At 39.0% G+C, this 27,758-nt stretch overlaps 2 protein-coding genes and 1 long non-coding RNA gene across 4 annotated transcripts; all 3 read right to left on the bottom strand.

Annotated features, from left to right (window-relative positions):
- Nucleotides 1-1,167: 1,167 nt before the first annotated feature.
- LOC128194700 (uncharacterized) lies at nt 1,168-10,641 on the bottom strand. 2 transcript variants are annotated; one of them, XR_008246026.1, is made up of 6 exons: nt 9,733-10,641; nt 4,594-4,660; nt 4,425-4,483; nt 2,884-2,959; nt 1,612-1,686; nt 1,168-1,532 (listed from the first exon to the last, which is right to left on the bottom strand). It is a non-coding gene; the product is annotated as an uncharacterized LOC128194700 (long non-coding RNA). The 2 variants fall into 2 exon arrangements; XR_008246027.1 differs by lacking the exon at nt 4,594-4,660.
- LOC108332576 (inositol polyphosphate multikinase beta-like) lies at nt 7,629-9,113 on the bottom strand. Its single transcript, XM_052870327.1, has one exon. The coding sequence runs from the start codon at nt 8,913-8,915 to the stop codon at nt 8,469-8,471; it is 447 nt and encodes a 148-aa protein (XP_052726287.1). The 5' UTR covers nt 8,916-9,113; the 3' UTR covers nt 7,629-8,468.
- Nucleotides 10,642-14,601: 3,960 nt separating the features above from the next.
- LOC108332351 (N-terminal acetyltransferase A complex catalytic subunit NAA10) lies at nt 14,602-15,670 on the bottom strand. Its single transcript, XM_017567575.2, has 2 exons — nt 15,291-15,670; nt 14,602-15,077 (listed from the first exon to the last, which is right to left on the bottom strand). Exons 1-2 carry the CDS (start codon nt 15,588-15,590, stop codon nt 14,793-14,795), a joined length of 585 nt encoding a protein of 194 aa, XP_017423064.1. The 5' UTR covers nt 15,591-15,670; the 3' UTR covers nt 14,602-14,792.
- Nucleotides 15,671-27,758: the final 12,088 nt, after the last annotated feature.

Raw genomic sequence — 27,758 nt, 5'->3', positions numbered from 1 at the left:
AGGTTAAGCACACGTATGATCGCTTGCATCGTCCTTGTGCTAAAATCCTTTTCTTTTTCTTAAATAAAAATTACAAAAATATGTTTTGAAGGTTAAGCACACGTGTGACCGCTCGCATCGTCCTTGTGCTAAAAACCTTTTCTTCTTTCATAAGTAAAGTTACAAAAAATACGTTTTAAAGGTTAAGCACACATGTGACCGCTCGTGTCGTCCTTGTGCTAAGAACCTTTTCTTCTTTCTTAAATAGAATTACAAAAATATTTTAAAGGTTGAGCACACGTGTGATCGCACGCATCGTCCTTGTGCTAAATACCTTTTCCGTTTATTTTATAAAAATATCAAAAAGTATAAAATTTTCAAAAACTAAAATCATCAACAATTTCAAAGCAACAGACAATTTCTACCCAGAACTACGTGATCCTTGATTCTCCATCAAAAATGGAGATACGTAGGAGCAAGGCCAGTCCTTGTCAGGTTCACTTCCCAAAAATCCAAAATCATTTCAAAACAAATTTTCAAACAATTTCCAAACAAATTTCTCAAACAGTTTCAAAAAGAACTACGTAACCCTGATTTCTCATTTTGAATGAGAATACGTAGGAGCAAGGTCAATCCTTGTCGGGCCCAAAAACCTAAAAAATATATTTTGTTTATTTAGAATTTTATTTTAGGGGATAGTTAAACATTTTGAAAACCACATCACATTCGCGCATTTAGTTAAAGGTACTGCCTTCGAGCAGGCGTTGTAGGGTGCTAATACCTTCCCTACGCGTAACCGACTCCCGAACCCAGAATCTGGTTTTCGTGGACCGTGTCTTATTATTTTATGGTTTTTCCGTAGTTTTCCACAATAAACTATGGTGGCGACTCCAAAATCTCTTTTCAAAACTCGTTTTTTTTGGATCGTCGTCCCGTCGCGATTCTGGTAGCGACAATATCAAGAATGCATTTTCCCATAGGAATCTTAATGAACTCTACATGAAGCATCCTCTTAGATTTATTGATCAAAGAAGTCAACTAAAAAATGTTTTAGATAAAGACTACTTTATTTTTAATTTTAGCTTAAATGAGAACAGATCACAAAACTTTCATCTGGCACACTCGTCATATGCATCCATTTTCATTCTTATCACTTTATAGTTGTGAGAAATAGAGAAGATTGGGAGAAAATATCTCTTGAGGGTAGTTTATTTATAATGTAAGATATGGGCCAATGCCCATAATACAGAATGGACTGAGCCCAATTAACAGAAACACACATCTTAACATCTAACAATAGTCATAATTATAAGTCATAAAATATATACAATCAACATAATCATTCCAGCCCCACAGAAATAGGTTACCTCTCAGACTACTACTTTCAAGCACAATACAAATCAATTTTATGATTATTTGAAAAGAACCAGATTGTAGAATAAAAACTCAATTACATGAGACCTACACGATTTGTTTATTTAACCATCCTCCCATTGTCTCATGAAGATGAAGAGGAAGATCCCAATGGTACAACGTTACATAAGGTTGTATGCCTGTTGGAAAATAGAAACTTAATATAATTTTTTTAAAAGATAAAAGGATAAGGTAAATTAGCTGCATGCAGAAATATACCTCTTTCAAGAAGAGAATTTATAATGTTGTTATAAAAAGTTATCCCTTCGTCATTGATTTTGGTTCCTAAGCCATCTACACCAAAACAACCATTACAATACAACAAAATGATAAATCCAAAGAATCGTTAGCTTCTATATACACTAATAAGACAACACAAATACCATTTTCAGAATGAGAAGTATCTCATCGTGTATGGACTCATTTAGTGAAATCAGTTCGTTTTCAAACTTTTTAACTTCTCTGTATCACCTAATTTACTCCTAAAACCATCAAATGCCCTTGCATAATCTACATTTGTAAACATTTCCATTGATAATACCCTTTCTTCTAAATACCAATCATCTTCCCATACTTGCTGTTAAAATGTAAGAAAGAAAGAGTAACGAGAAGTGTGTTTCTATAGTTATATAACTTTTCTTCTAAATACCAATCCTCCTAAAATGTATTTCTATAATTGTATAACTTTCCTTCAAATACTGAAGAATTTGATTCACTATATACGAGTGTCTTTCTCAAGGATCATGCATAAATTAACTGAACACAGTCACAGCATAAGAAAACTATAGTCTACTGTGAGATAAATAGATGAGTTTTCCCACAAGTTCTTTGGTCTTGGAGATGAAGAAACTCATTCATGAGTGGCTAAGCGAAGCACCATCAAACATGCAGAAAAGTGTATTTTGAACCAATCATGGAGACTCTGGATTTCTTGTCATGCCATATGGGATCACCAAGTCAGATGAGTGAAGCCTTGTACCAGCACTTTCATAAGTTCATTTATGCTTTTGATGACATCTAATACAGAAAAACACGGACTAAACATATGCATCATGTGAAGTTAGGATCTTTAATTGATATCGTAGCTTTAAAAAGGCAAATTCGAACTATAATCATAAACAAATATTTCCTTCTCCTCATAAAATGTTCTGTATTAGTTTAGGATGGCTTCAAACAAGAGGAAAAGTTTTCCACTATAGATCGCAAGGAGGCTTTAGTTCCTTGACCTGTGATTCAATCTTATGAAATGACACACATAACATGCTTTCCCAACTAGTCCCCTCCCTTTCAATCTATAAATAAAGCTTTGGTCAACATTTGTGAAAAATGAACATATATTTGGAGCAAAAAGATTAATATATTAGCTACTGACTAAGTAATGTTTACACAGATAAACTTTCAGGATTCATGATGTCGGGACATCAAAAATGATTTATGAAACTACTAACCATATAGAAAGCACGTTTAAAATTCATAGGTAGTATAACTTACCAGAAAAAATACGAGACCACGAAATGGAAAATCTGTAAGCATCAAATCCCAACTTGGCTATTAGATCAATATCTTCCTGTTACGATTATTACATTCAGAATGTTAAGATTTGAAAATTTGTGCATAAGGCAAACCAGTAGTAATACTTCACAGAAATAATCACAGTACCCTAATAAAATTTCATATATCCCTCCATATTCAAGAAAAAATAGAGTCAATGACTTTCCAGCTAAAAGTATTTGGCTTCGAAGAGAAAACAGGTGCGAAATTATCAACGAAGTGGTAAAAAGAAAAAAAGATGCATGCATGCGAAAAAGTCAGTCTCCAAGGAAGAAACATTTCTTGAGCAATGTAGTTTAACCCAAAATAAATTGACAACAACAATATATAAAAAAAAAGGCTTGATATCCCTGATGGTTCCTATTTTCGTTAGGTGTGTTCGATTTGGTCCCAGTTTTTTTTTCTGTTTAATGTTGTCCTAAAAAATGTAATTTTTGTTCAATTTAGTCTTATTTGCAAACGGCGTTTAAATCGTTAACGGCATACAGTCCAGGTGTGCACAGGACTAATGAGATGACATTTAACTTCTACCACATCAGCATCTTCTTCAACCTTCAACCTAAAATTAGGGTTCTGCATTTAGGGAAAACCTTCCTGCGGCTGCGCCGCGAGAAGAAGGAAAACGCTACTCACGGTTTTGCTTCAATGGAGGATGATTTCGCGAATTGTGCGGCTCATGGTAGCATGAAGAAGAAGAACCTAGTTGTGTAAGAAAGCACTCATGGTAATCGGTGGAGGCAAGCAGCGGCGCGATTTTAGGTTTCTTTGATTTGGGATTTTCGTTGTGGTTCTCTACAGGTTGGAGAAGATGATGGCCTTGGAGCTTTGCGCGATGGCGACAAGGATTGTCGCGTTGACGATGAAGCTCTCGATTTGGATGATTCATGGCTAATGCGCGAGAATGAAGATTCGAATGGAGTTCGAGATTAGGGTGGCTTGCGACATTATTGATGGTGAAGACTTAGCGGTTTAGGTGGTGCGATTTAGCTTTCTCTGTTTCTGGCGGTTTGGGTGGGCGACTTGAGAAAATCCTGTGATGGCGGTGGCGCGAAGGTGATCTGGGTAGCGCGGCGGCCTGAGGAGAGTTTCGTGATTTGGGGGAGATCGCGACTTTGATGGTGGTGGCCATGGAGGTTGCACGCGATGGCTGCCATGGTTCTCTACAGGAGCGGCTTCACGGCGGCATGGTGACTTTGGATGATCTCTACTGCGACGGTGGCGTTAGGGTTCGGTGGCAGCGCTAGGGTTTCGGTTTTTGTTTGGGCTGAAGGTTGAAGAAGATGCTGACGTGGCAAAAGTTAAATGTCACGCTGTTTGCAAAAAGGACTAAATTAAACAAAAATTACATTCTTTAGGACAACATTGAACAGAAAAAAAACTGGGACCAAATCGAACACACCTAAAGAAAATAAAGACCATCAGGTATTAAGCCAAAAAGAAATAAATGAATATCAAACATTAAAAAAAAAACTGTTACTGACCATGTACCGATGATAATGATCAACTGCAACATCACCATTGCTTTTGTCAATATTTTTTCCTAATAAAACAATAAAGACAAACAAGTAAAAAAGCATGAAGGGGTGCCATTAACAAAATGATATTGAAGAGTTTCACAATCTATTAATATCAAGGAAAAAGTTCTCATACTGTCAGTGTGTGAGAAGGCATCCCATATGCTAGGACCTCTACCACCCTCCTTGCAACCACCTTTTATCTATAAATTACCAAGTAGTTTAATGTCTAATTGAACAACTTTTCCATCAGTTATAAATATGAAATTACTTATTTTGATATATTCCATTCTCCAAGTAATTGGCCAAAAGACATTGATCCAAGATCTCCCTATCATAGAATAGTTTATATCTTAATTACCTTGTCTTTCATGATAAGTACACATTACAAGTTATTTTGAACAAATGGTCACCTAGTTTGGCTTTATAGCTATCATAGAAAGTCCTCTTGATCAAAGCCAAATTTAGGATATGCTTAACAGAAATTAGAGGAAGCCGATGTTTAAAGAAAAAGGAGTAAAAAAGATCGAACAAACTAAGCACTGCAGTGTAACCTCAACCGAAGAAGGAAGAACTACAAAGTTTAACAAGACTAAGAATTTCTAAGTTCAAATGACAAGATGAATTAGATGAGGTGCAGTAAATGTTTGCAAATCCAAATTAAGTAATGCTATGTAAAAATTTTGTTAAAACACGTCAAAGTTTTTTTTTTATCATCAAACACATCAAAGTTGAACATTGACAGTATAAAAATTCAATTATTCTCCCAAAAAAATTGTGTCCAAGCACTGAAACCTTAGAACTAGATCTATAGAAAAGAAAAACAATAAAATAGAGTATAACCAAACTAAATAAACTACAACATAAACTTCTTACAGTACCCCAAACGCCAACATTAATACAGAGAAAGCCAAATCAGAGATCATCTTGAAGGGACTTTTTTAAATAATAAAAACAATAAAAGGTTGTTGGGTTCGCAAGAATTATAAGAAAGATTTAATCATTCATCCCTATTTTTGCTTGAATCTCAATTTAGTCCTTGTAACATCCCAAAATACAGTAATCACCATATAATAGAATTAATTACATTAAACAGTAAAGAAATTCAGTCTTTACACTAAGATCAGAGTTCAACAACCAACCGGCTTTAATTACAGAATTCCATACATTAATTCAGAAATAAAAAAAGAGTTTAGGATGAACAGTTTTACAAAAACAAATAACCGAGCGTCAAAACTAAAATAACTATCGTCTCAAAATAAACGAACGCTCTAGGGCTCGGCTTTAACTTCCACCTCTACCAGGTTTTCTTCTTCCATCACTTCTTCCAACAGAGTATCTCCTTCTGCTCACATCCACAACGGATGATCATTGCATTGACAGGACGGACGTACAGATACAGGACAACACAAAGAAGGAACACAGGGTAAGCTTATGTAATTTAATCCATGCATCAAACATACAAATTTAACAAAACAATTATACAGTAATATCTCAACACATATAACCATCCAAAAACTCTCATTATACAGACTGTCCGGACTGTATGAATCTGTGCATCTACAGGCGTTCGTGCACCCGGGTGATGTAGTAACTGGGATACCCTCAACAGCTGCCACCCGAGGTTAGCCCTATCAGTCCAAAGTACCCCTAAGGACTAGGACCTCCTGTCGTTCCCACACATGACCTACCCTCCTCTACGTGAGGACGAGCACTCATGGAACATCAGGATGAACTGCCATTAGTAGCTTTACCATGTTCATACTATACAACTTCCCATATTCAACACATAGAGTCGTTCCTCCCTGAAACGCTCGTTCAATATCCACCATTAATTATTCATCTCATATACTGTTCATTACGTATAATATTTCACTTTATTTTCATTTTAATCTTCCAATCCCAATTCACAAAATGACGAACGTTCAGCCCTACTTATAATGAGGACGAATGTGAGGAAAAGAAAGAGAAACCTTAGTCCAAGAGCAGAATAAATTCGACTGCAAATACACATCATTTTTGACAAACGTCATTTACCAATTGACTCAGTTGAATGAACCGACTCTCGGAGGATTTGATCAATACTCAAGAAATAATTTAAGTACAAAGACTCTAAATCGGATCCAATGGATAAAGCACCCCTCAAGAAAATTTCAGAAACATAACGAGAATAATTCTATTTTAGAGACCGACTGCCAGTCTATGACCCAACGCGGTAAGACGATTTTACTGAAATTGAACGTACGCTATTTCAACACGTATAATATTTAAAGACGAATCCGAGCGTTCGGTGTAAGACCGAACACTACTTATGACGTACGCTTGGTGTAAGACCGAGCGTTACAATTCTTAAAGTACAAGGTATATATATATATATATATATATATATATATATATATATATATATATATATATATATATATATATATTACTTTATTTCGAAGATTAAGGTAAGACTATTCTGAGCCGAACGCTCCAAGATAGTATTCTCACATGAGGACGCTCGTTCTCGATCAGAATTCCTTCCAATTGAAAGAACTCCATTTTAACCAGTGTACTAGAAAAACGAACGGTAGAGGACCGTTCGATGACGAACGTACATAATCATAATAAGAATTTCATATCCAAATTTTCCACTATTTCCAACTTAAGTTTTTCAACCTACCAGTTCATACTTTATACTTTCCATCAAATATAATTTCTCAAACTTTATAGCATCTACATTAATAATTCATACTTCGAATCAATAACTCATTTTCATATTCATACACTTCATACATATCAACCATCATGCATCATACTCATACTGGATATATATATTCACTCATTCATCAACATGCATTCATTTTCAGCAAGCATACAACAGCATACGAATTAAATTAATAAGCTTCCCTTACCTCTAATGTGAACGGACGTCCTACAGTTTGCAACTTGCCTTTTCAAGTACAATCCTTTCTACCCGCAACGCTCACTACCCTTCGAACCAACATCACGACAGATGAAAAGGATTCAGAATTCAGCTTAAGGACTCATGCACCCAGAGTTGGGTGTGCATGGTCACAAGAACGAACAGTTGAAGGAAAATTAACTTACCGGTTTCAGAACTCTAAACTGTTCGGTTCAGGTGAAAGCTCAAGACGCCAGGGATACTTCTACGGTGCCTGAACAGTGGTTGGAGCAGAGAAGAGTGAGTTACAGTAGAGAGAAGGGAAAGGTTTTCTAGAGAGAAGGAGGAGGAAATGAAAACTCAGTTTTCTCAGGAGGAAGAAGGGTGCATGCAGAGAGTGGGAAGAAGTGTTTCAGAAAATCATTTTTCTTCCAAAGGCAAAAACGAACGTGCACTCTCATACGGACACCTTTCTTCCACTACTGACTTCAGAATGTTCCACTTTGAAACTTGGCAATTGTGCGTCAGAGTTTGTGAGTGCGTTTTTAAAGCACTGAGCAGGGTTTTTGGGGAGTAATTAATGAGATTTGACAGGTGGGTTTTTGAGTTAAATTTCCAAGGTCTTACAGTCCTCGTTGTTTATGAAAATCTGAATTGAGTCCTAAATTTATGAAAATTGTAACAATTAATCCTTTTTGTTAAATTGTGGCGTTAGTGTATGTTTGACGTGACATTCAATTTTGGACGAACCCAAAAGCAGAACAATAAACCCTAAGCCTTGCCATCTTCATTGCCAACACTAATCATAGCAGAGATAAGAGATGAAGGGAGACGATGTCGCCAACACCTACTCCATTTGCAAGCCCGGTGGTGGCCATGGGTGGCGACTAGGGGCGCCAACGGAGGCGTTGACAGAACCTCTGGTGGTGGCTTGTTCCAAGGTGGAAGGCACAACGACATGCCCCAAGTTGGAGGGAAGACATATCTCACAGAAAAAGAAGAGGGGAGCAGCACCACCGGCTCTAGGAAGCGCCATTGGCCCTAGGCAACGCCGGCGGCAAGCTCGACAGTGGCGACCACGCGATGGTGGTGGAGAGAGCTCGACGGAGAGCGAGGACCCTGACTTAGTGGCAGGTTCGGGAGCCGATTTTGACGTCCATGACGGAGGGTTTGGTGTAGGGGGCGATGAGGTCCTGGAGGAGAAGGTGGGTGTGGGGGCCGGAGCCGTCGGAGGCGGGGACGACGACGGTGCCATGGAATGCCAGGAAGAAGGGGCGGATGGAGGGTGGGACGGCGAGGGAGGTGTAGAAGGAGAGCTCGGCGGAGCCCCTGTCGTGTTCCTGTAGTGGCGTGTAGAACTTTCCAGAATCGTCCACCAGCAGACCCAGAACGTCGTTCTTTGCCATGTGACCCGCCACCTGGTGCTCTGGCACTTTCAGCATTTTCACAGTTCCAAAACGGAGAAGAGAGGTATGAGGAAGAAAACACCCACCACAATACAACAAATCAACAAAACCCATTATACTGTTTGGGGAAGTAGAAAAAGGTTGGAGGAGGAGAAGTAGAAACATTGATCAGTTCGGTCTGCCTGGGAAAGAAAACAAAATTGGATTGATGTGTGGAGGGGTATGTGTTTAAATGGAGCAAGGCATGAGAGAAGTACTGGAAATATGTTTGGCTTTCAGAGAGAAAAAGAAATTTAATTAGAAAGAAGGTGAGTTTAGCTTTCAGAGAGAAAAAGAAATTTAATTAGAAAGAAGGTGAGTTAGAGAGAGGTGCAGGCCGTAAGTGTATTAGAATGCTAAAATTCTTTATTAAGAAGAGAAATAGGAAATGATTATTTAGTATTGGGTGGGCCCATGTGTAAGTAAGATAAAGTAATTTAGGTTTTAGAAAGGCAGGGTACTAGATTGTAGTAGAAAAAGGTTGAAATAATAATATCTACGCGCTTGAGTTATCCCAGCCACGTAAGAAACTGACTACAGCATGCCACGTCAAATACATACTAACGTCGTTGGAGACAATTTAACGAAAATGATTCAATTGTTACAATTTTCATAAATTTGGGACTCAATTAAGATTTCCATAAACAAAAGACTAAATTGAGATTCCATGCGATAATAGGGACTCCGTAAATGATTAAACCTATAAGAAAAAACACAAAAACAAGAATAAAGAAACTTTATTTCAATACACAAAGTATGTATCAACACAATTTATATAGCATCTAGTTTGGCATATTTTCTTTATATGGAACTAAGAAAAGGAAACAAGAGAAAACCTCTAAAACAGGAGAAAACATCATCTAATACAACTAATAAAGGGTAGACGGTCTAACAAAACATTACATTATGTTTTGGTAGATATTTTTGGGACCGAGAGACTAACCTGCTGACGCGTCTAGGCCGCTCGCTCGCTTCCAAACTCCTACTGTTGGCCGATCGGTATTGGCGCAAGCCGATCGGTCTCCTTCTTGACGAGGGTGGATGTACCTGCAAAAGATACTCCGACACTCAAGTTAGGCGTGTGATTTGAAGAGCCTCGGCTCTTAGTTGAATATTTAGTGAATGATTATCACTATTGAGTATTTGAGAGTAGCGTAGAGCGAATAATGTGTAAGTGGAACGTACCTGGCTTTCGGCCCTGGCTTTGTATTTATAATTTACCTCATGGATCTTAAGCTGATATAAGCCCAATAAAATATAAACAGAATAAGATATAAACAGATTACCTGAATATCCGGTTGGTATTTTGTAACCACTCGGTTAATATTTTATACTGTACACGTTACATTATATAATAAATATCTAACCGACTTTCTTGTGTACTCTTCGACTGTCATAATTTTTAGATTCACTACATTACATACATACAGAAAGTTCAATAACAACAACACAACTTTTTCTCTTTCTTCTTTTGCTAAAAACATAGACCAACAGAATATTTAATAGGATTAAAGAGGTAAAATAAAGAATCAAGGCATTCACATTTGGCAACAAAATGCTGTTCAAAGTGACATAAAATATTGGAAGAATGAATCTGCATTGGCAGGAACCTGGTATGCAGAAGTGGCAACTCCGAAGACGAAGTTTGGAGGGAAGTCGCTGCGCGAGACAGAAGAATTTTCGTTGTGGTCATTTTCTCTCAGGAACTCCTCTCTCTTCACCATTTTCAACTCTCTCTCTCTCTCTCAGCACCGTCTTCTTCAGTTCAGTGATTCCAAAGATTCTTCTGCTTTTCGTTAACGGTTTTTATAGACTCAACTCAAGCAATAACACGACCACACACAACATTTGACGTCGCTGTACTGTTCGGTATCATCACATTATCTTCTGAAAAAACTAGATTTAAATTTACTTATTATTCTTTAACGAAAACTTTTCGCAATAAATTAATTTGTGTGTTTTACTTTAGTCGTTTATTTGACATAAAAGTTAGGGTAAATATTCTTAAAAAGTAAAACTTTATAAATAAAATTTCTAAGAATAGTAGAAGGTAAAAAAATACAATTATGACATTCCACTAATGGTTTTTCTTTAAGGTAAGTGTCAACTTTTTCGGTAATAAATTAATAAAAACAAAAAATAAATTTGGTAAGGTTTTCTTAAAATATGATAGATATTCCAAAAACGACATCAACAAGATCTAAATCATCAAGTTCCTGTCAACCAATGTAAATATATACAATACTTAAATATTGTTATATAAATTTAATATTAGTAATAATCTATTTATATAGCATAAGTCGATTATTAAGAATGGAAGGATATAATATTGTTACAAGTAGAAAATTTATTTATTTATTTTATGTAATGGTTTTAGTAATTATTTAAAAGATTTATATGTAATTCTAAAATATAAAAAGATATATGATTAAAGATATTTATTGGATAAAATATCTGATTAAAAATATTTTAAGCAGTTAAGATATTTATGAGTAACTAACCAGATTTCTAGGTAAGGTTATTTTTATTTGTCTTATGAAACACTTATAAATACAATGACAGAGTCAAAAGCCAGATTTGTTCCAAATACGCTCTATTGACACTAGATAATATTCTAGTGATAATAAAATCACTTTCTTGATAGTTGAGACTCCACAACTCACGCCTGACTTGAGCGTCGGAGCAAACGACTTCTAGAAAGGAGAAGTGAGCAAAACATCGAAGCACAAGTGAACGACATAAACATCTGGAAGCAAGGAAGACACGTCAAAAAGATATGTTTCTCGGTCCTATAAAATATTTACTGAAACAATTTGACACCCACCGTAGGGCCGAACGACATCCCATTGAAACCGCAAGGAACCCGGACGCAATCTCAGCATCGTCATGTCAACCACACCCCAACGTATTGATCTCCGTCAACAAACTTATGCAATTTTACAAATAATTATTTTTGATATAACCATCTTAAATGTTATATAATTTAATTCCTATTATATGTTATATAATTTAATTTATATTATGTTAATACTTCAAAACCACAACGTGCTATCCATCTTAATGCATCGTCCTCGGTGACGGCTGAAAAAGGTAATTGTTTCTACTAATGTTACTACTGATGAAACTTATGTCACGTAAGAAAGAGTAGATTTTCTTTGAAAGAAAGGCTTCAAAAAGAATCACCTCCACCTCCTTTAGCAAGGGCGAAGAGAGCGTTCGTGGACTGGGTTTGTGACTACCTGGTTCTAAGCGGCATCATCTGCGCACGCCGCCTGCAAGGCGATCCCACCGCGTCGTTCGATCCAGCCCCGTGTCAGCCGCCGCGACTTTCAGGCCGGCCCCGTGTCATCCGCTGCGCCGTTCGGTAATCATGTATTAGCAGACACCACTTTTTCGTTATACTATGATCAGGTAAAAAGAAAATCTTCAGCTGCAGTATGATGATAAATCATGAAGGCCGCAAGAGTACTAAACATGATGTAGAAGGTGGCGCATTCTTTCGGCATCATCAAAGCCGATTCCACTTTTTAATCAACGACAGCCAGAACCGCTACGCCATCGCCCGTAGCGCCACCTCATTGCCTTTGCCGGCCAGGACCACAATGCTTCTGTTACAGCCATCATCAGTTTGTTGCTACAGCGGCAATTAGAAACATCGTTAACTTGTGGCCAGAGACCTTGCTCACATCTGAGTCGATCATCACTGAAATGGTGTCGTCAAACAATACAATCACATTGTTCAGTCCATCCTCCGCGGAACTCACGGCATTCTTTGCGCCATCCGGTCCGACCTTTGTCGCGCATTAAGCCACCCGCGGCACATTAATGATAACTTTTCCATTAGTACCTGTATCTGTCAGGATCAACTCCTTTTGCGGGGGCCGCCTCACTATTTCCACCAGCATAGCCTCTAGCGCCATTCGTGTCCACGTCGAGGGCCAGATCCAAGCCCAACGATCCCTGCAAGCAAGTCGCCGATTATTTCGAAATCATTGTCAGAACCAGCATTGGCGACATCTTCGCCGCCATGAGTATTGCCGACAATGGCCTTGGCTGACCTCTCTGCATTACCTATGAGGTTGTCTACTTCGTCACCAAGAGCAACATCGGGCAGCACAAGCCGAAGCGTTCCGGCGTGTTCTGACGCCACCACAGATCATCACCCTGTCTCACCGGTGAACCATCATAGTGCAGAGTCTCTATCTCCTTCGCAACACAAGCAAATCCCTTTCTTCCTAATTGAAACCCTAATTGCAAAGATGACACAAACACCACCAGCATTAGAGCAAGTCTAGTGCCTCAGCACCAAGACGACGACAATCACCTATTGCGGGCGCGACCGCAAACATATCAAAGATCAAAGAATGTCCTATTCAGCTTGTCGAGCCGAAGATCCTCCGCTTCAAGGCTTCCGAGCCTATCCTTCTGCTCGGCTGCGTTGGAGATCCTCTTCTTCAAGGCTTCCGAGCCCATCCTTCTCCACGGCCACCACGTCTCACTGGCGTTAACATGCATCCAGCTGGCTTTCGTACAACACTATTGTAGGATCGAGAAGAGGATGCAGCATCTTAACAAGAAAGAAGATTTTGTGTTTAACTTTAGGTTTTCCTAGTGTATCATCTATGTGCCTCGACAAAGCCAGCACTATATATTTCAAAGCAGCACGAGCACGAACAAGTGAAAGGGGAAATTAATTTCAAGTCTGCTCAACTTTTCATTCTCAGTCATATGATATGCATGGATGCCCGTGATGGCATATAATACTTCTAGAGATTTGCTGGGTAAATGCATTAGGCTGTATCTGTCATGCTTAGAATTGGTTCTGGCATCTACACTGCATCCAGAATTAGTACATTGAAAATATTTTCCACAATCAAAGAACTGAATTTATCTTTGGAATGGTGAGAATCTCTTCTGCTTCAGATAACGAAGGAAAGCAAAGATTCAGTACCCAACTCTCAATATCAAGTTCTTCCAATAACATTGTAATCCCCTCTTGAAGCACCTCAAGAATAGATAACCTGAGCAAATTATCTGCATCTGAACTGATTTCTTCTTCAAAAATCTGAATCATTGCCTCCTCAGGGATGGGTACAAATGACTGAAAGGTATTTGAGCCACGAACAAGGGCGCTGTTATCTCCAGTAAACTTCCTAGGTTTCAGGCATTGACAATACGAGCTACCCAATTCACTACAGTCGAGAAGCAGAGGAGATAATATTCCAGCTCATAAACAATGATGAATGGGACTTATTTTTCAGAAAGAATTCACACAATATCATTGAAGTGGTTGTTTTAGCAAGGTGACGTAATCAACTCATTATGCCGTCATAAAGGTATCATATAACATAATCAAATCCCATATGCTTAAAGTATCATGGAATTCAATTAATGAAAGGGAATCGCAAGCACTGGTGCTAATTATGTGAAGCTAAAACGTGCGAAATCCAAGCAAAGTGGATCCTTCATTTCAATCCGGTCGCTTCTTCATAAACCACGTGTGCGTAGTGGCATGAATCGCCAATTCAAAACATGCAGCTACAGCGACATAAACACAAAGTAGTAACCGCTACTATGAAGAAAGTAGAACAACCAACAAACCTTTTTCCCAGCAAAACTGTAGACAGTAGTGGCCACAACAGCCACAGCTATGCTAGCACGCACCATGGTGCCAAACAAATGAAGCTCCAGTAGATCAATGCCGCTCCGCATAGCACGACACCAATCTATAGTGCCAGCAATTAAAAAATCTGCTCACAGCAAGTCCTCGAGTGAAAATAAAATAAATTCCCATGACAAAAATCAACAAAGATACCAAATCACAGCAACCCTGTTATTCATTCAGGCATCTCAAAGCCGAAACCAAAACAGCAAAGAAAAAATTTATATCAAAATGAAGTAACACAGCCCAATAAATCTACAACAAGTTTGCACAACACAATTCAACCACAGCCTCCTACTTCAACCAAAAGTCTCATTTCTTTCCACGACTTAACCATTCAATCAGGTGGCTTTGGCATTCCCCTTGACCTCTCCGGAACAACAAATGCCTCCATGTTCGTGATGGTGGTGGTGGTGATGGTGATGGTGGTGATGGTGGTGAAGATGGTGCTGCTGATGCTGCTGCTTCCCCTTGAGCTGCTTCCTCATGTCATAAGCATCCTCTCCGTCCGCATAATACTTAGCCTCCACATCATGAATCTTGTACCCCAAGGTCTCGGTGTACAAATTGAAGGCCGCGCGGTTGCTCTTGCGCACGTGCAGGGACACGTACTCGGCACCAAACACCTGTGTGGAAGAATCCAATACAAGACCGAGAAAACAAATATATGTAATTATAGTTAGCCTGATTTAATTTTGGTTCTATATTTTACAAAATCCACAAATGGAACCCTAAATCCCCAATTTTATTCTCTCAGTTTTTAATTATAAGTGATTTTAGTCCCTGAATTTTTTTTTCCAATATAATTGATCTATCGAAAGATAGGAGTTGTTATGTACCTGTTCCATGGCGTTCTGTGCGGCGGTCATGAGTTTGGTGGCGAGACCGAGTTTGCGGTGGGTGCGGAGGACGGCAAGGGAGGTGATGTGGCCGTGGCAGTCGGTGGTTTCCTCCTCCATCTTGGCGAGGACGTAGCCAACGATGCGACCGTTGTAGTCTTCGGCGACGTAGAGAAGCTGAGGCCATGAGAGGATATGATAAAAGTAATACTTCATCTGGTAGTTCTCAGGGAGGCAGAAGAGGTTGCACGCCTGCATCGCCAGAAGGTCCTTCACCGTCGCCTTCCTTATGCACACCATTTTCTTTCCCCCTTTCCCTAACTCCCTTTGCTACCTATGGCGTCTTTCACTATGAACACCACACTGCACCCAATAAATAAAACGATTAATGCTAATTTTGGACCTCTCTTTTTTTCCTTTTTATTGTTAGTGTTATTAACTCAATAACTTTTTAAAAAATAATGAAAATTACGTAATATATAGTTAATGTTTTATGATGTGTTGTGGTATTAGAGGATTTGGTTATTTGAATATTATAAATAAAATTGTGGAAGAAAAACATACGCACCAAAATAATACATTTTTTATATATTTAAAAAATACAAATACGATTGTAGGGAAATTAGTATTAGTAGACAGAGAGTTGCTCCCTCCATCCCCACCAACCGCTCCCTGCACCTCCTCATACCTTATTTGCTCTTCTATAAAACGGATGTCAACATCCGTTTCACCTCCAACGGATGTTGACATCCGTAACATCCATTTACATATTTTATATTTTAGTTTATTATTTTTATTTTAAAAAAAAAACTTCAACGGATGTGGTCACATCCGCTAACGGATGTGCCACATCCATTTAATAGATTTTTAAAAAGTTTTTTATTTATTATTTAAATAATAATATATAAATTAAAATAATAATAATTATTTTATTAAATAAAATAAAATTAATTTATAAATAATTAAATAATAATTTTTAAAAAATTAAATAATATTTATTTATTAATTTAAAATATAAAAAATTAAAAAACTAAAAACAAAAAAAGACAACGGATGTTGTGGCGACATCCGTTTTAATATATTTATAAAAGAAATTTAATTATTATTTAAATAATAATACATAAATTAAAATTAATAATAATTATTTTATTAAATAAAATAAAATTAATTTATAAATAACTAAATAATAATTTTAAAATAATTAAATTATATTTATTTATTAATTTAAAATATAAAAAATTAAAAAACTAAAAACAAAAAAAGGCAACGGATGTTGCCACATCCGTACGGATGTGGCGACATCCGTTTTCATATATTTATAAAAGAAATTTAATTATTATTTAAATAATAATACATAAATTAAAATTAATAATAATTATTTTATTAAATAAAATAAAATAAATTTATAAATAATTAAATAATAATTTTAAAATAATTAAATTATATTTATATATTAATTTAAAATAAAAAAGATAAAAAAGCTAAACTAAAAAACAAAAATGCAACGGATGTGGTTAACGGATGTCGCCACATCCGTTTTAATATATTTATAATAAATTTTTTAATTATTATTTAAATAATAATACATAAATTAAAATTAATAATTATTATTTTATTAAATAAAATTAATTTATAAATAATTAAGTAATAATTTTAAAATATTTAAATAATATTTATATATTAATTTAAAACAAAAAAAATAAAATAACTAAAAGCTAAAAAAACAAAAAAAGGTAACGGATGTGGCACGTCCGTTGAAGAATTTTTTCTTCAACGGATGTTGACATCCGTTGAAGAAAAGAGGTGGGGTGTAGGATATTTTAAAATATAAAGGATAGTTTTGGAATTTTAGAAAAATGTGATGGTGGAGGGAGCAAAGTGGGGTGGTGTAGGGAGTAACCCTCTAATAGATATATAGATAGATAAAACAGAACATAAGAATGTAGATACCAAAACAATGTATTTAGACATATATAGTTACCATCTACTGCCCCCACAGATCACCACCAGGCTTTTCAGTGTGCTTTGTCCTCACTCGCAAACTTTTCGGCTCCAGGCTAAACACGCTTAACCATGGAGTTCTTATGAGTTAGGCTACCGAAAAGTAAATGCATTTTTGGTGATATGAGTAGTCAAATCAATTCCTTTAAGTTATCCTTCAACTGTATAGTCCCATACCTACACAGTCTCCAGATCCCTCTCATTCTGGTGTATGTTCGATTCATCCATGTACCCCTTCCACCCGAAGCTGCCAGGAGCCGCTCCTTGTCTATGCCCCCTGCACCATGCCTCTTGCACCGGCGTCACTCCCCGCCCTCGTTAGTGCCCGGATGTCACATGCCCACCAGCTTCCGTCTGGTTCGTCCTCGAACCACACCGTACTGGGAGAGGCTAGGCTCTGATACCAAATGTAAGGTCTTGAAAATTTAACCAACCTCCACCTGTCAAATCAAGTTTTTAATGTCAGAAAACCCTGTTCAGATTTTGTATTTGGAAACGCACCCAACCCCACACTCTGACCACCATTAATTTCACCGCGCCGCACGTGCAGTGCCATTAAAACGCACTCACACCCATTCTGCATGCAACTGCCAAGTGTCACTTTGGAACATTCGAAATCTTTAGTGGAATCCAAGTGGCAGCAGAAGAATGGACGCTCGTCCTGCATGGGAAGAGAAAATGATTTTTCTGAAAAACTCTTCCCACTCTTCTGCATGCTTCGTCTTCTTCCCCAAACTTCTGATTTCCTAATTCTCTATCTTCTCTCTAGAAACCTCCATCTTCTCTCTACCATAACTCACTTTCTTCTTCTCCAATCCAATTTCAGAGACCGTAGAAGTGATCCAGACGTCATAAGCTTTCCATCAAACCGAACAAGTTCAACTTTTGAATCTGGTAAGTTCGTCCCTTAATCGTTCATTATTAGGTTTCATGCAAAAACCAAACCTGGTTACCTGCATGTTCTTGTCTGAATCAAATTTTGATTCTGTAAATGGTTTTAGTTCGCAAGAGTTGAGTGATCTGAGGATAGAAGTGATAGTTGGGGGAATCCAGATTTACACGTTAGGACGTTCGTTCACGAATCCAAGTAAGGGAAGCTTATTAAGTTTAATTCATGTGTATGTGTTGTGCTGTATTATATTATATGAGTTATGAAGCATGAAATCTGTGTTAATTGATCTTTAGTATATGATCTGGATGATGAAAAGTTATATGGAATTCATGAAATGTACTATGAGATGAGTAGTTAAATGTATGAAAGTTTATACTGAAAAAATGAGTTTACTGTAATTGAGATCTTGAATATGAAATGCTATGATAATGAACGTTCGTTATCGAACGGTCCTTGACCATTCGGTATTTGTATAATTCCCTTGAAAAACAAAATTCTTTCATTTGGAAAGAATACTGATTTAGGACGAACGCCCTCTTATATTAGTCTTACGTTTGAGCGTTCGGCCAAACGTAGGTGCTCTGAGTGTTATGTGAGAAATTGAGAAGCTTGAAAAATATAAAATTTATACTTAGTCATTCTAGAATATTTCACTTCCCTATTGTTATCTTATAAATTTCTATTTCTATTAATATTTCGCATCAGCAATGGGTCTCGTCCCAAAGCGTACGTCCTAAGTGGCGCTCGGTCTTATATCGAACGCTCGTCCCAAAGCGTATGTTATAAGTGGCGCTCGGTCTTATACCGAACGCTCGCCCGTACACTTGATTACTAAACGTATGAAAATAGCGTTCGTCCAAATATTTAATAAATATCTATTACCGCGTTCGGTCATTGACTGCGGTTAGTCTCTTTTATTAATTTGTATTCGGTATCAGCATCTAAAAGTCTTGCAGTGTATTTATTCATTTGGAATCGATCTATAGTTAGTATACTTAAATTATTCCAAGTATAATTTGAATCATTCTAGAATCAGTTCATTTAACTGATTCAAGTGGTCATAACGTCCGTCCTTGGAAAGACGTTCGTTTCCTTCCGTTCAGAAACGAGAACTTCTTTGTATCATGTTAACGTTCGTCCTCATTATGAAGGGGGTTGAACGTTCGTCTTTGTATGAAACTAAAATGGAATATGAAAATGATATTAAGTTGAAAAGTTATTAAAGATGAACAGTATATGAGGTGAAACTATGGTTGTGGAATTTGGACGAGCGTTCCGTGGAGGAACGACTCTTGTATTGAATATGGAAAGTTGTATAGTATGACTGTGGTAAAGCTGCTGATGGCTGTTCATCCTGATGTTCCGTGAGTGCTCGTCCTCAAGTAGAGGGGAGTAGGTCATGCGTGGGAACGGCAGGAAGTCCTAGTCCTTTTGAGTACTTTGGACTGATAGGGCTAACCTCGGGTGGCAACTGATGGGTATTACCCAGCTATTTAATCCCCCGGGTGCACGAACGCCTGTAGATACACAGATTCATACAGTCCAGACGGTCTGTCTTATGAGAGTTTTAGAATGATTTTATGTGTTGAGATATTTGATAATTTATGATATGTTGAATTGTATGAATGACTTGTGAATTAAATTCAATAAGCTTACCCTGTGTTATTTCCTTGTGTTGTCGTTCGTACCTATACGTCCGTCTTGTCTATGCAATGATCATCCGTGTGGATGTGAGCAGACGGAGAGGCGTTGCTTGAAGAAACGCTGGAAGAAGAAAATTTGGAGAACGCCAATCTGGTCGGAGTAGAGGTTAAAGCCGAGCCCTAGAGCGCTCGTTAAGTTTTAGTCTTTAGTCGTTCTGTTTAGCTTTTTGGACGTTCGGTTAAAGTTTGTAAAACTGTTCGTCTTTAAACTTTGAAATACTGTTGTATGGTATTTATCGCTGTACTTAAGTACGTTCGTTTTTAGAAGTTTATTATTAGTGTAAAGACTGCACTGTTTTACTGTTAAATGTAATGAAATTCTGATTATGGTTATTACTGTATTTTGGGATGTTACATTAGTGGTATCAGAGCCGTTTTGTTCTTTTAAGGATACTGTAGGTTATGAGTGCACTGTGTTTTTGTTGTGTGCTTAATGTGTGTTTAATGAGTAATTTTGAAACTCTTTGAACATGACTAACGCTCGTTTTTCTCTGCATCCAGAGAACAAATGGCTCCTAGACTTCCTCCTCCACCTCAACCTAACGAGCCTGATACGTCCAACAGCACTAGGTTGTTGGAGACGGTGATTGATAGACTGCAGCAACAGAACACTACGTTAATGGAGCAGAACGCCACTCTGATGCAGCAGAATCAGAACGCCATGCAGAGTTTGGAGGCCTCTCGAGCCAACTCCGAAACGACTCAGCGACAGTTAATGGAAATTCTTGCTGCTACCAGAGGCATGCCAGGAGCGTCATCTTCCACCGCTAGTCCACATGCTGAATGGAGTTTGGAAAGCTTCCTCCAACATCATCCGGCCAAGTTCAATGGAAAATGTCTTCCAGATGAAGCGGATCAGTGGTTAAGAGATATGGAGAGGATCTACGAAGCTAAGAGGTGTCCGGATGACAACCGGTTAGCCTTTACTGAATACTTGCTCACTGGTGAAGCAAGTCACTGGTGGATGAGCATGAAAGCCATCTTGACGGACGCTCAGAGTCCCATTAATTGGACGGTTTTCAGAGCTAAATTTTATGAAGAGTATTTCCCGGACAGCGTGCGCTTTGCTAAGGAAGTTGAGTTTCTACAGTTGGTACAAGGGGGAAAGTCCGTCTCGGAGTATACTAATAAATTCAAGCATCTGGTCCGTTTTAACACCATGGCTACAAGTGAAGAATGACAATGCAGGAAGTTTGAGAACGGGCTGAGGAGCGACCTGAAGGTATTAATATCCAGCCTGTGCATTAGATCATTTCCTGCTATGGTCGAGAGAGCAAAAGTGTTGGAGAAGAACGTGGCTGAGGCAGAGCAACAGAAGAAACAACAGTTGAGTAGGGGGCCGGTTTTAGCAAGAAATACTTCTACTGTGAGAAGACCCCCGTACGCTCGTCCAACCCAATCCTCTGGTGGATCCCAAGCCTTGGCTACTGTCGGCCAATCTGGACAGCAAAGGAGTTTGACCTGTTTTCAGTGTGGAGGACCGCACTATAGGTGGGCCTGTCCTCAACTGACTGGGGGAAAATATTGCAACAAATGCAGAAGGAGCGGACACTTGGATCATGAGTGTAACATGGGAGGCCATGCGGTAGCAAGGCCGCCGAACGCTGGAAGAACACAGCAAGGGAGAGGTGGACGTGCGCAGGCAGTAGGGAGAGTGTATGCTATCACGGGTGCTGAAGCTGCTAGTTCAGGTATACTCATCATCAGTACTTGTTTGCTGTTTGGAAAACCTTGTTGCGTATTGTATGATTCGGGGGCAACTCATTCCTTCATCTCGAAGGCGTGCGTTGAAAAGCTGGGGTTAGTGGAGAGTGAATTACAGTTCGACTTGGTGGTGTCAACCCCAGCGGCTGGTGGGATTAGAACATCTACGGGTTGCGTTAGATGTCCTATAGAAGTTGAGGGGCGTAGATTCAAAGTTAACCTCATCAGCTTACCTCTTCAAGGTCTAGAGATAATTTTGGGGATGGATTGGTTGGCTACCAATCGCATTCTCATAGATTGTGGTAAGAAGGAGTTAGTCTTTCCTGATGAAGAAGAAGAGGAATTGTTAGTGACGCTCGGTCAGCTGAAGGAAGATATCGTAGAGGGCGCCTACTGTTTTCTGATAATGACGCATTCAGATGAAGGATTTGAAGGAGTGAAATGGGGACGATCGTCACAAAATGAGTCGAATGGAGGACGATCGGTAATTGAAGAATTTCCTGAAGTCTTTCCAGACGAGATACCTGGACTGCCTCCTGTTCGTGAGGTCGAATTTACGATCGATCTGGTGACGACAGCAGCGCCAATATCGGTTCAACCTTATAGAATGTCGCCTGCGGAGTTGGTTGAGCTCAAGAAGCAGATTGAAGAATTGATGGACAAACAGTTCATTAGGCCGAGCGTATCGCCTTGGGGAGCGCCTGTGTTGTTAGTGAAGAAGAAGGATGGCAGCTCCAGACTTTGCATTGACTACCGGCAGCTTAATAAGCTTACCATCAAGAACAAGTATCCACTCCCTCGGATTGACGACCTACTGGATCAGTTGCAGGGAGCGAGCGTATTCTCAAAGATTGACTTACGCTCGGGCTATCATCAGATTCGGGTAAAGGAAGGGGACATTCAGAAGACGGCCTTTAGGTCTCATTATGGGCATTATGAGTATGTGGTAATGTCGTTCGGGGTGACGAACACGCCAGCAATCTTCATGGATTACATGAACCGGATATTCCGACCATACCTGGACAAGTTCGTAGTGGTCTTCATTGATGAAATCCTAATTTACTCCAAGAGCCATGAAGAGCATGAGGAACACTTGCGGGTTGTACTTGGTGTTTTGAAAGAAAAGGAATTGTACGCCAAATTATCAAAGTGTGAATTTTTGATCAAGAGCGTGCAGTTCTTGGGGCATGTTGTGTCAGCCGAAGGAATCTCTATGGACCCGGCAAAAGTACGAGCGGTTTTGGAGTGGGTGAGTCCGCGTTCGGTCACAGAAGTGCGGAGCTTCGTTGGTCTTGCAGGCTACTATAGGCGTTTTATCGAAGGTTTTTCTAAGATAGTAGCACCACTGACTCAGCTCACGCGCAAGGATCACCCGTTCGCTTGGACCGATCGGTGTGAAGAGAGTTTTCAAGAGCTTAAGCGGAAGTTGACGAGCGCTCCGGTTTTAGTGATTCCAAACACTGCCAAACCATTTGAAGTCTACTGTGATGCCTCTCATCAAGGTTTGGGCTGTGTACTGATGCAAGAGAGACGAGCAGTGGCGTACGCTTCTCGACAATTGAAGGTCCACGAGAAGAACTATCCGACACACGACTTGGAGTTGGCAGTGGTCGTATTTGCTCTGAAGATTTGGAGACATCATTTGTATGGAGCAACCTTTCAGGTTTTCAGCGATCACAAGAGTCTCAAGTACCTCTTCGATCAAAAGGAGTTAAACATGAGGCAGAGGAGGTGGCTTGAGTTTCTAAAGGATTATGAGTTTGAGTTACTCTACCATCCAAGGAAGGCAAATGTAGTGGCGGACGCCCTAAGCAGGAAATCGGTTCATGTTTCAGTTATGATGGTGAGAGAGCTCAATCTGGTGGAGAGCTTTAGAGATCTAAGGTTGCAGTTTGAATTGGAGCCGAACAGTATCAAATGCTGCAACCTCAGAATAGCAAGTAACGTATTCGACCGGATCAGAATGAAACAACTGGAAGATGAGGAATTGTTGAAGATCAGAAGAGCGCTCGGCACAGATCAAGCAAAAGAATTCAACATGGGGACGGACGGCCTATTACGCTATCTAGGTAGGACGTGCGTTCCTAACGACGGCGAGCTGAAGAGAATCATCTTGGAGGAAGGACATCACAGCCGTCTTAGCATGCACCCCGGCATGACTAAGATGTATCAAGACCTTAGGAAGACGTTTTCGTGGCCTGGAATGAAAAGTGACATTGCTCGTTTTGTAGCATCCTGTTTGACGTGTCAACGAGCGAAGGCGGAACACCAAAGACCTGGCGGCCTACTCTAGCAACTAGAAATTCCTGAATGGAAGTGGGATAGCATATCCATGGATTTCGTGACCCACCTACCACGTATGGTCAGAAACCATGACTCAATTTGGGTGATCGTGGATAGGCTAACGAAGAGCGCCCACTTCCTGGCAGTTAACTTGAAGATGTCAATGACCAATCTAGCAAAGCTTTACATCCGAGAGATCGTTCGTCTACATGGAGTGCCTTCAAGTATAATTTCTGACCGAGACACGAGGTTCACATCCCGGTTTTGGCAATCTCTGCAAGGTGAATTGGGGAGCAAGTTACAAATGAGTTCAGCTTACCATCCTCAGACGGACGGTCAATCTGAGAGAACAATCCAGACGCTGGAAGATTTACTGAGGACGTGCGTCCTAGATCACATGGGCGTCTGGGATGAAGTACTGCCGTTAGTAGAGTTCACCTACAATAACAGCTTCCAGTCCAGCATTGGAATGGCTCCCTTCGAAGCTCTTTATGGACGTAAGTGTCGCACGCCACTTTGCTGGTTTCAAGAAGGAGAGAACGTATTGACCGGACCCGAACTCATACAGCAAACGACTGAAAAGGTGAAATTAATCCAGGAGAGGTTGAAGACGTCAAGGAGCAGACAGAAGTCTTATGCTAACAAGAGAAGAAGGCCGTTAGAGTTTCAATCTGGTGATCACGTATTCCTTAGACTGAATCCAACCACTAGAGTCGGCAGAGCCATGCGACCAAAGAAATTATCCCCGAAGTTCGTCGGACCCTATCAAATACTAAGGAAGATTGGCCCAGTAGCGTACGAGCTAGCCTTGCCTCCTCAACTATCCAACCTTCATCCCGTATTCCACGTATCTCAGCTCCGGAAATACATAGCAAATCCCTCGCACATATTGGAGCTCGAGGACGTTCGTCTTCGTCAAGACCGAACGTTCGAGATGAAGCCAGTTCGCGTTGAAGACGTCCGCACTAAGTATTACAAGGGAAAAGCCATTCGCTTAGTGAAGGTGGTGTGGGACGAGAAGACGGACGACTCTACATGGGAAGTAGAGGACGCTATGAAGGACTTGTACCCTCACCTATTTCCTGGTAAGCTTTAATTTTTCGAGGACGAAAATTTTTTTTAGTTAGGAAGAATGTAAGGTCTTGAAAATTTAACCAACCTCCACCTGTCAAATCAAGTTATTAATGTCAGAAAACCCTGTTCAGATTTTGTATTTGGAAACGCACCCAACCCCACACTCTGACCACCATTAATTTCACCGCGCCGCACGTGCAGTGCCATTAAAACGCACTCACACCCATTCTGCATGCAACTGCCAAGTGTCACTTTGGAACATTCGAAATCTTTAGTGGAATCCAAGTGGCAGTAGAAGAATGGACGCTCGTCCTGCATGGGAAGAGAAAATGATTTTTCTGAAAAACTCTTCCCACACTTCTGTATGCTTCGTCTTCTTCCCCAAACTTCTGATTTCCAAATTCTCTATCTTCTCTCTAGAAACCTCCATCTTCTCTCTACCATAACTCACTTTCTTCTTCTCCAATCCAATTTCAGAGACCGTAGAAGTGATCCAGACGTCATAAGCTTTCCATCAAAACGAACAAGTTCAAGTTTTGAATCTGGTAAGTTCGTCCCTTAATCGTTCATTATTAGGTTTCATGCAAAAACCAAACCTGGTTACCTGCATGTTCTTGTCTGAATCAAATTTTGATTCTGTAAATGGTTTTAGTTCGCAAGAGTTGAGTGATCTGAGGATATAAGTGATAGTTGGGTGAATCCAGATTTACACGTTAGGACGTTCATTCACGAATCCAGGTAAGGGAAGCTTATTAAGTTTAATTCATGTGTATGTGTTGTGCTGTATTATATTATATGAGTTATGAAGCATGAAATCTGTGTTAATTGATCTTTAGTATATGATCTGGATGATGAAAAGTTATATGGAATTCATGAAATGTACTATGAGATGAGTAGTTAAATGTATGAAAGTCTATACTGAAAAAATGAGTTTACTGTAATTGAGATCTTGAATATGAAATGCTATGATAATGAACGTTCGTTATCGAACGGTCCTTGACCGTTCGGTATTTGTATAATTCCCTTGAAAAACAAAATTCTTTCATTTGGAAAGAATACTGATTTAGGATGAACGCCCTCTTATATTAGTCTTATGTTTGAGCGTTCGGCCAAACGTAGGTGCTCTGAGTGTTATGTGAGAAATTGAGAAGCTTGAAAAATATAAATTTTATACTTAGTCATTCTGGAATATTTCACTTCCCTATTGTTATCTTATAAATTTCTATTTCTATTAATATTTCGCATCAGCAATGGGTCTCGTCCCAAAGCGTACGTCCTAAGTGGCGCTCGGTCTTATATCGAACGCTCGTCCCAAAGCGTATGTTATAAGTGGCGCTCGGTCTTATACCGAACGCTCGCCCGTACACTTGATTACTAAACGTATGAAAATAGCGTTCGTCGAAATATTTAATAAATATCTATTACCGCGTTCGGTCATTGACTACGGTTAGTCTCTTTTATTAATTTGTATTCGGTATCAGCATCTAAAAGTCTTGCAGTGTATTTATTCATTTGGAATCGATCTATAGTTAGTATACTTAAATTATTCCAAGTATAATTTGAATCATTCTAGAATCATTTCATTTAACTGATTCAAGTGGTCATAACGTCCGTCCTTGGAAAGACGTTCGTTTCCTTCCGTTCAGAAACGAGAACTTCTTTGTATCATGTTAACGTTCGTCCTCATTATGAAGGGGGTTGAACGTTCGTCTTTGTATGAAACTAAAATGGAATATGAAAATGATATTAAGTTGAAAAGTTATTAAAGATGAACAGTATATGAGGTGAAACTATGGTTGTGGAATTTGGACGAGCGTTCTGTGGAGGAACGACTCTTGTATTGAATATGGAAAGTTGTATAGTATGACTGTGGTAAAGCTGCTGATGGCTGTTCATCCTGATGTTCCGTGAGTACTCGTCCTCAAGTAGAGGGGAGTAGGTCATGCGTGGGAACGGCAGGAGGTCCTAGTCCTTTTGAGTACTTTGGAGTGATAGGGCTAACCTTGGGTGGCAGCTGATGGGTATTACCCAGCTATTTAATCCCCCGGGTGCACGAACGCCTGTAGATACACAGATTCATACAGTCCAGACGGTCTGTCTTATGAGAGTTTTAGAATGATTTTATGTGTTGAGATATTTGATAATTTATGATATGTTGAATTGTATGAATGACTTGTGAATTAAATTCAATAAGCTTACCCTGTGTTATTTCCTTGTGTTGTCGTTCGTACCTGTACGTCCGTCTTGTCTATGCAATGATCATCCGTGTGGATGTGAGCAAACGGAGAGGCGTTGCTTAAAGAAACGCTGGAAGAAGAAAATTTGGAGGACGCCAATCTGGTCGGAGTAGAGGTTAAAGCCGAGCCCTAGAGCGCTCGTTAAGTTTTAGTCTTTAGTCGTTCTGTTTAGCTTTTTGGACGTTCGGTTAAAGTTTGTAAAACTGTTCGTCTTTAAACTTTGAAATACTACTGTATGGTATTTATCGCTGTACTTAAGTACGTTCGTTTTTAGAAGTTTATTATTAGTGTAAAGACTGCACTGTTTTACTGTTAAATGTAATGAAATTCTGATTATGGTTATTACTGTATTTTGGGATGTTACACTTTCTTTCCCGAATTTAACTTTTAATATTTTTGGAATTTAATTTTGTATTCATTAATTTGGTGTTCAAGTTTTTTATTGAAAATACTGAAATAACATTTTATTATCCGATTGCATCAGTATTTTTATTGAATAATGATAAATTTTAAGTTAATAGTATATCAAAACTATATAATTATGTAATTAAATTTGACAGAAAAGAAGAGAGAC

This window comes from Vigna angularis, chromosome 11 (genome assembly GCF_016808095.1).
Source record: "Vigna angularis cultivar LongXiaoDou No.4 chromosome 11, ASM1680809v1, whole genome shotgun sequence".
Lineage (NCBI taxonomy): Eukaryota > Viridiplantae > Streptophyta > Magnoliopsida > Fabales > Fabaceae > Vigna > Vigna angularis.
Note: the sequence above shows the minus strand (reverse complement) of the source record. Positions and strands in the feature narration are given on the sequence as shown.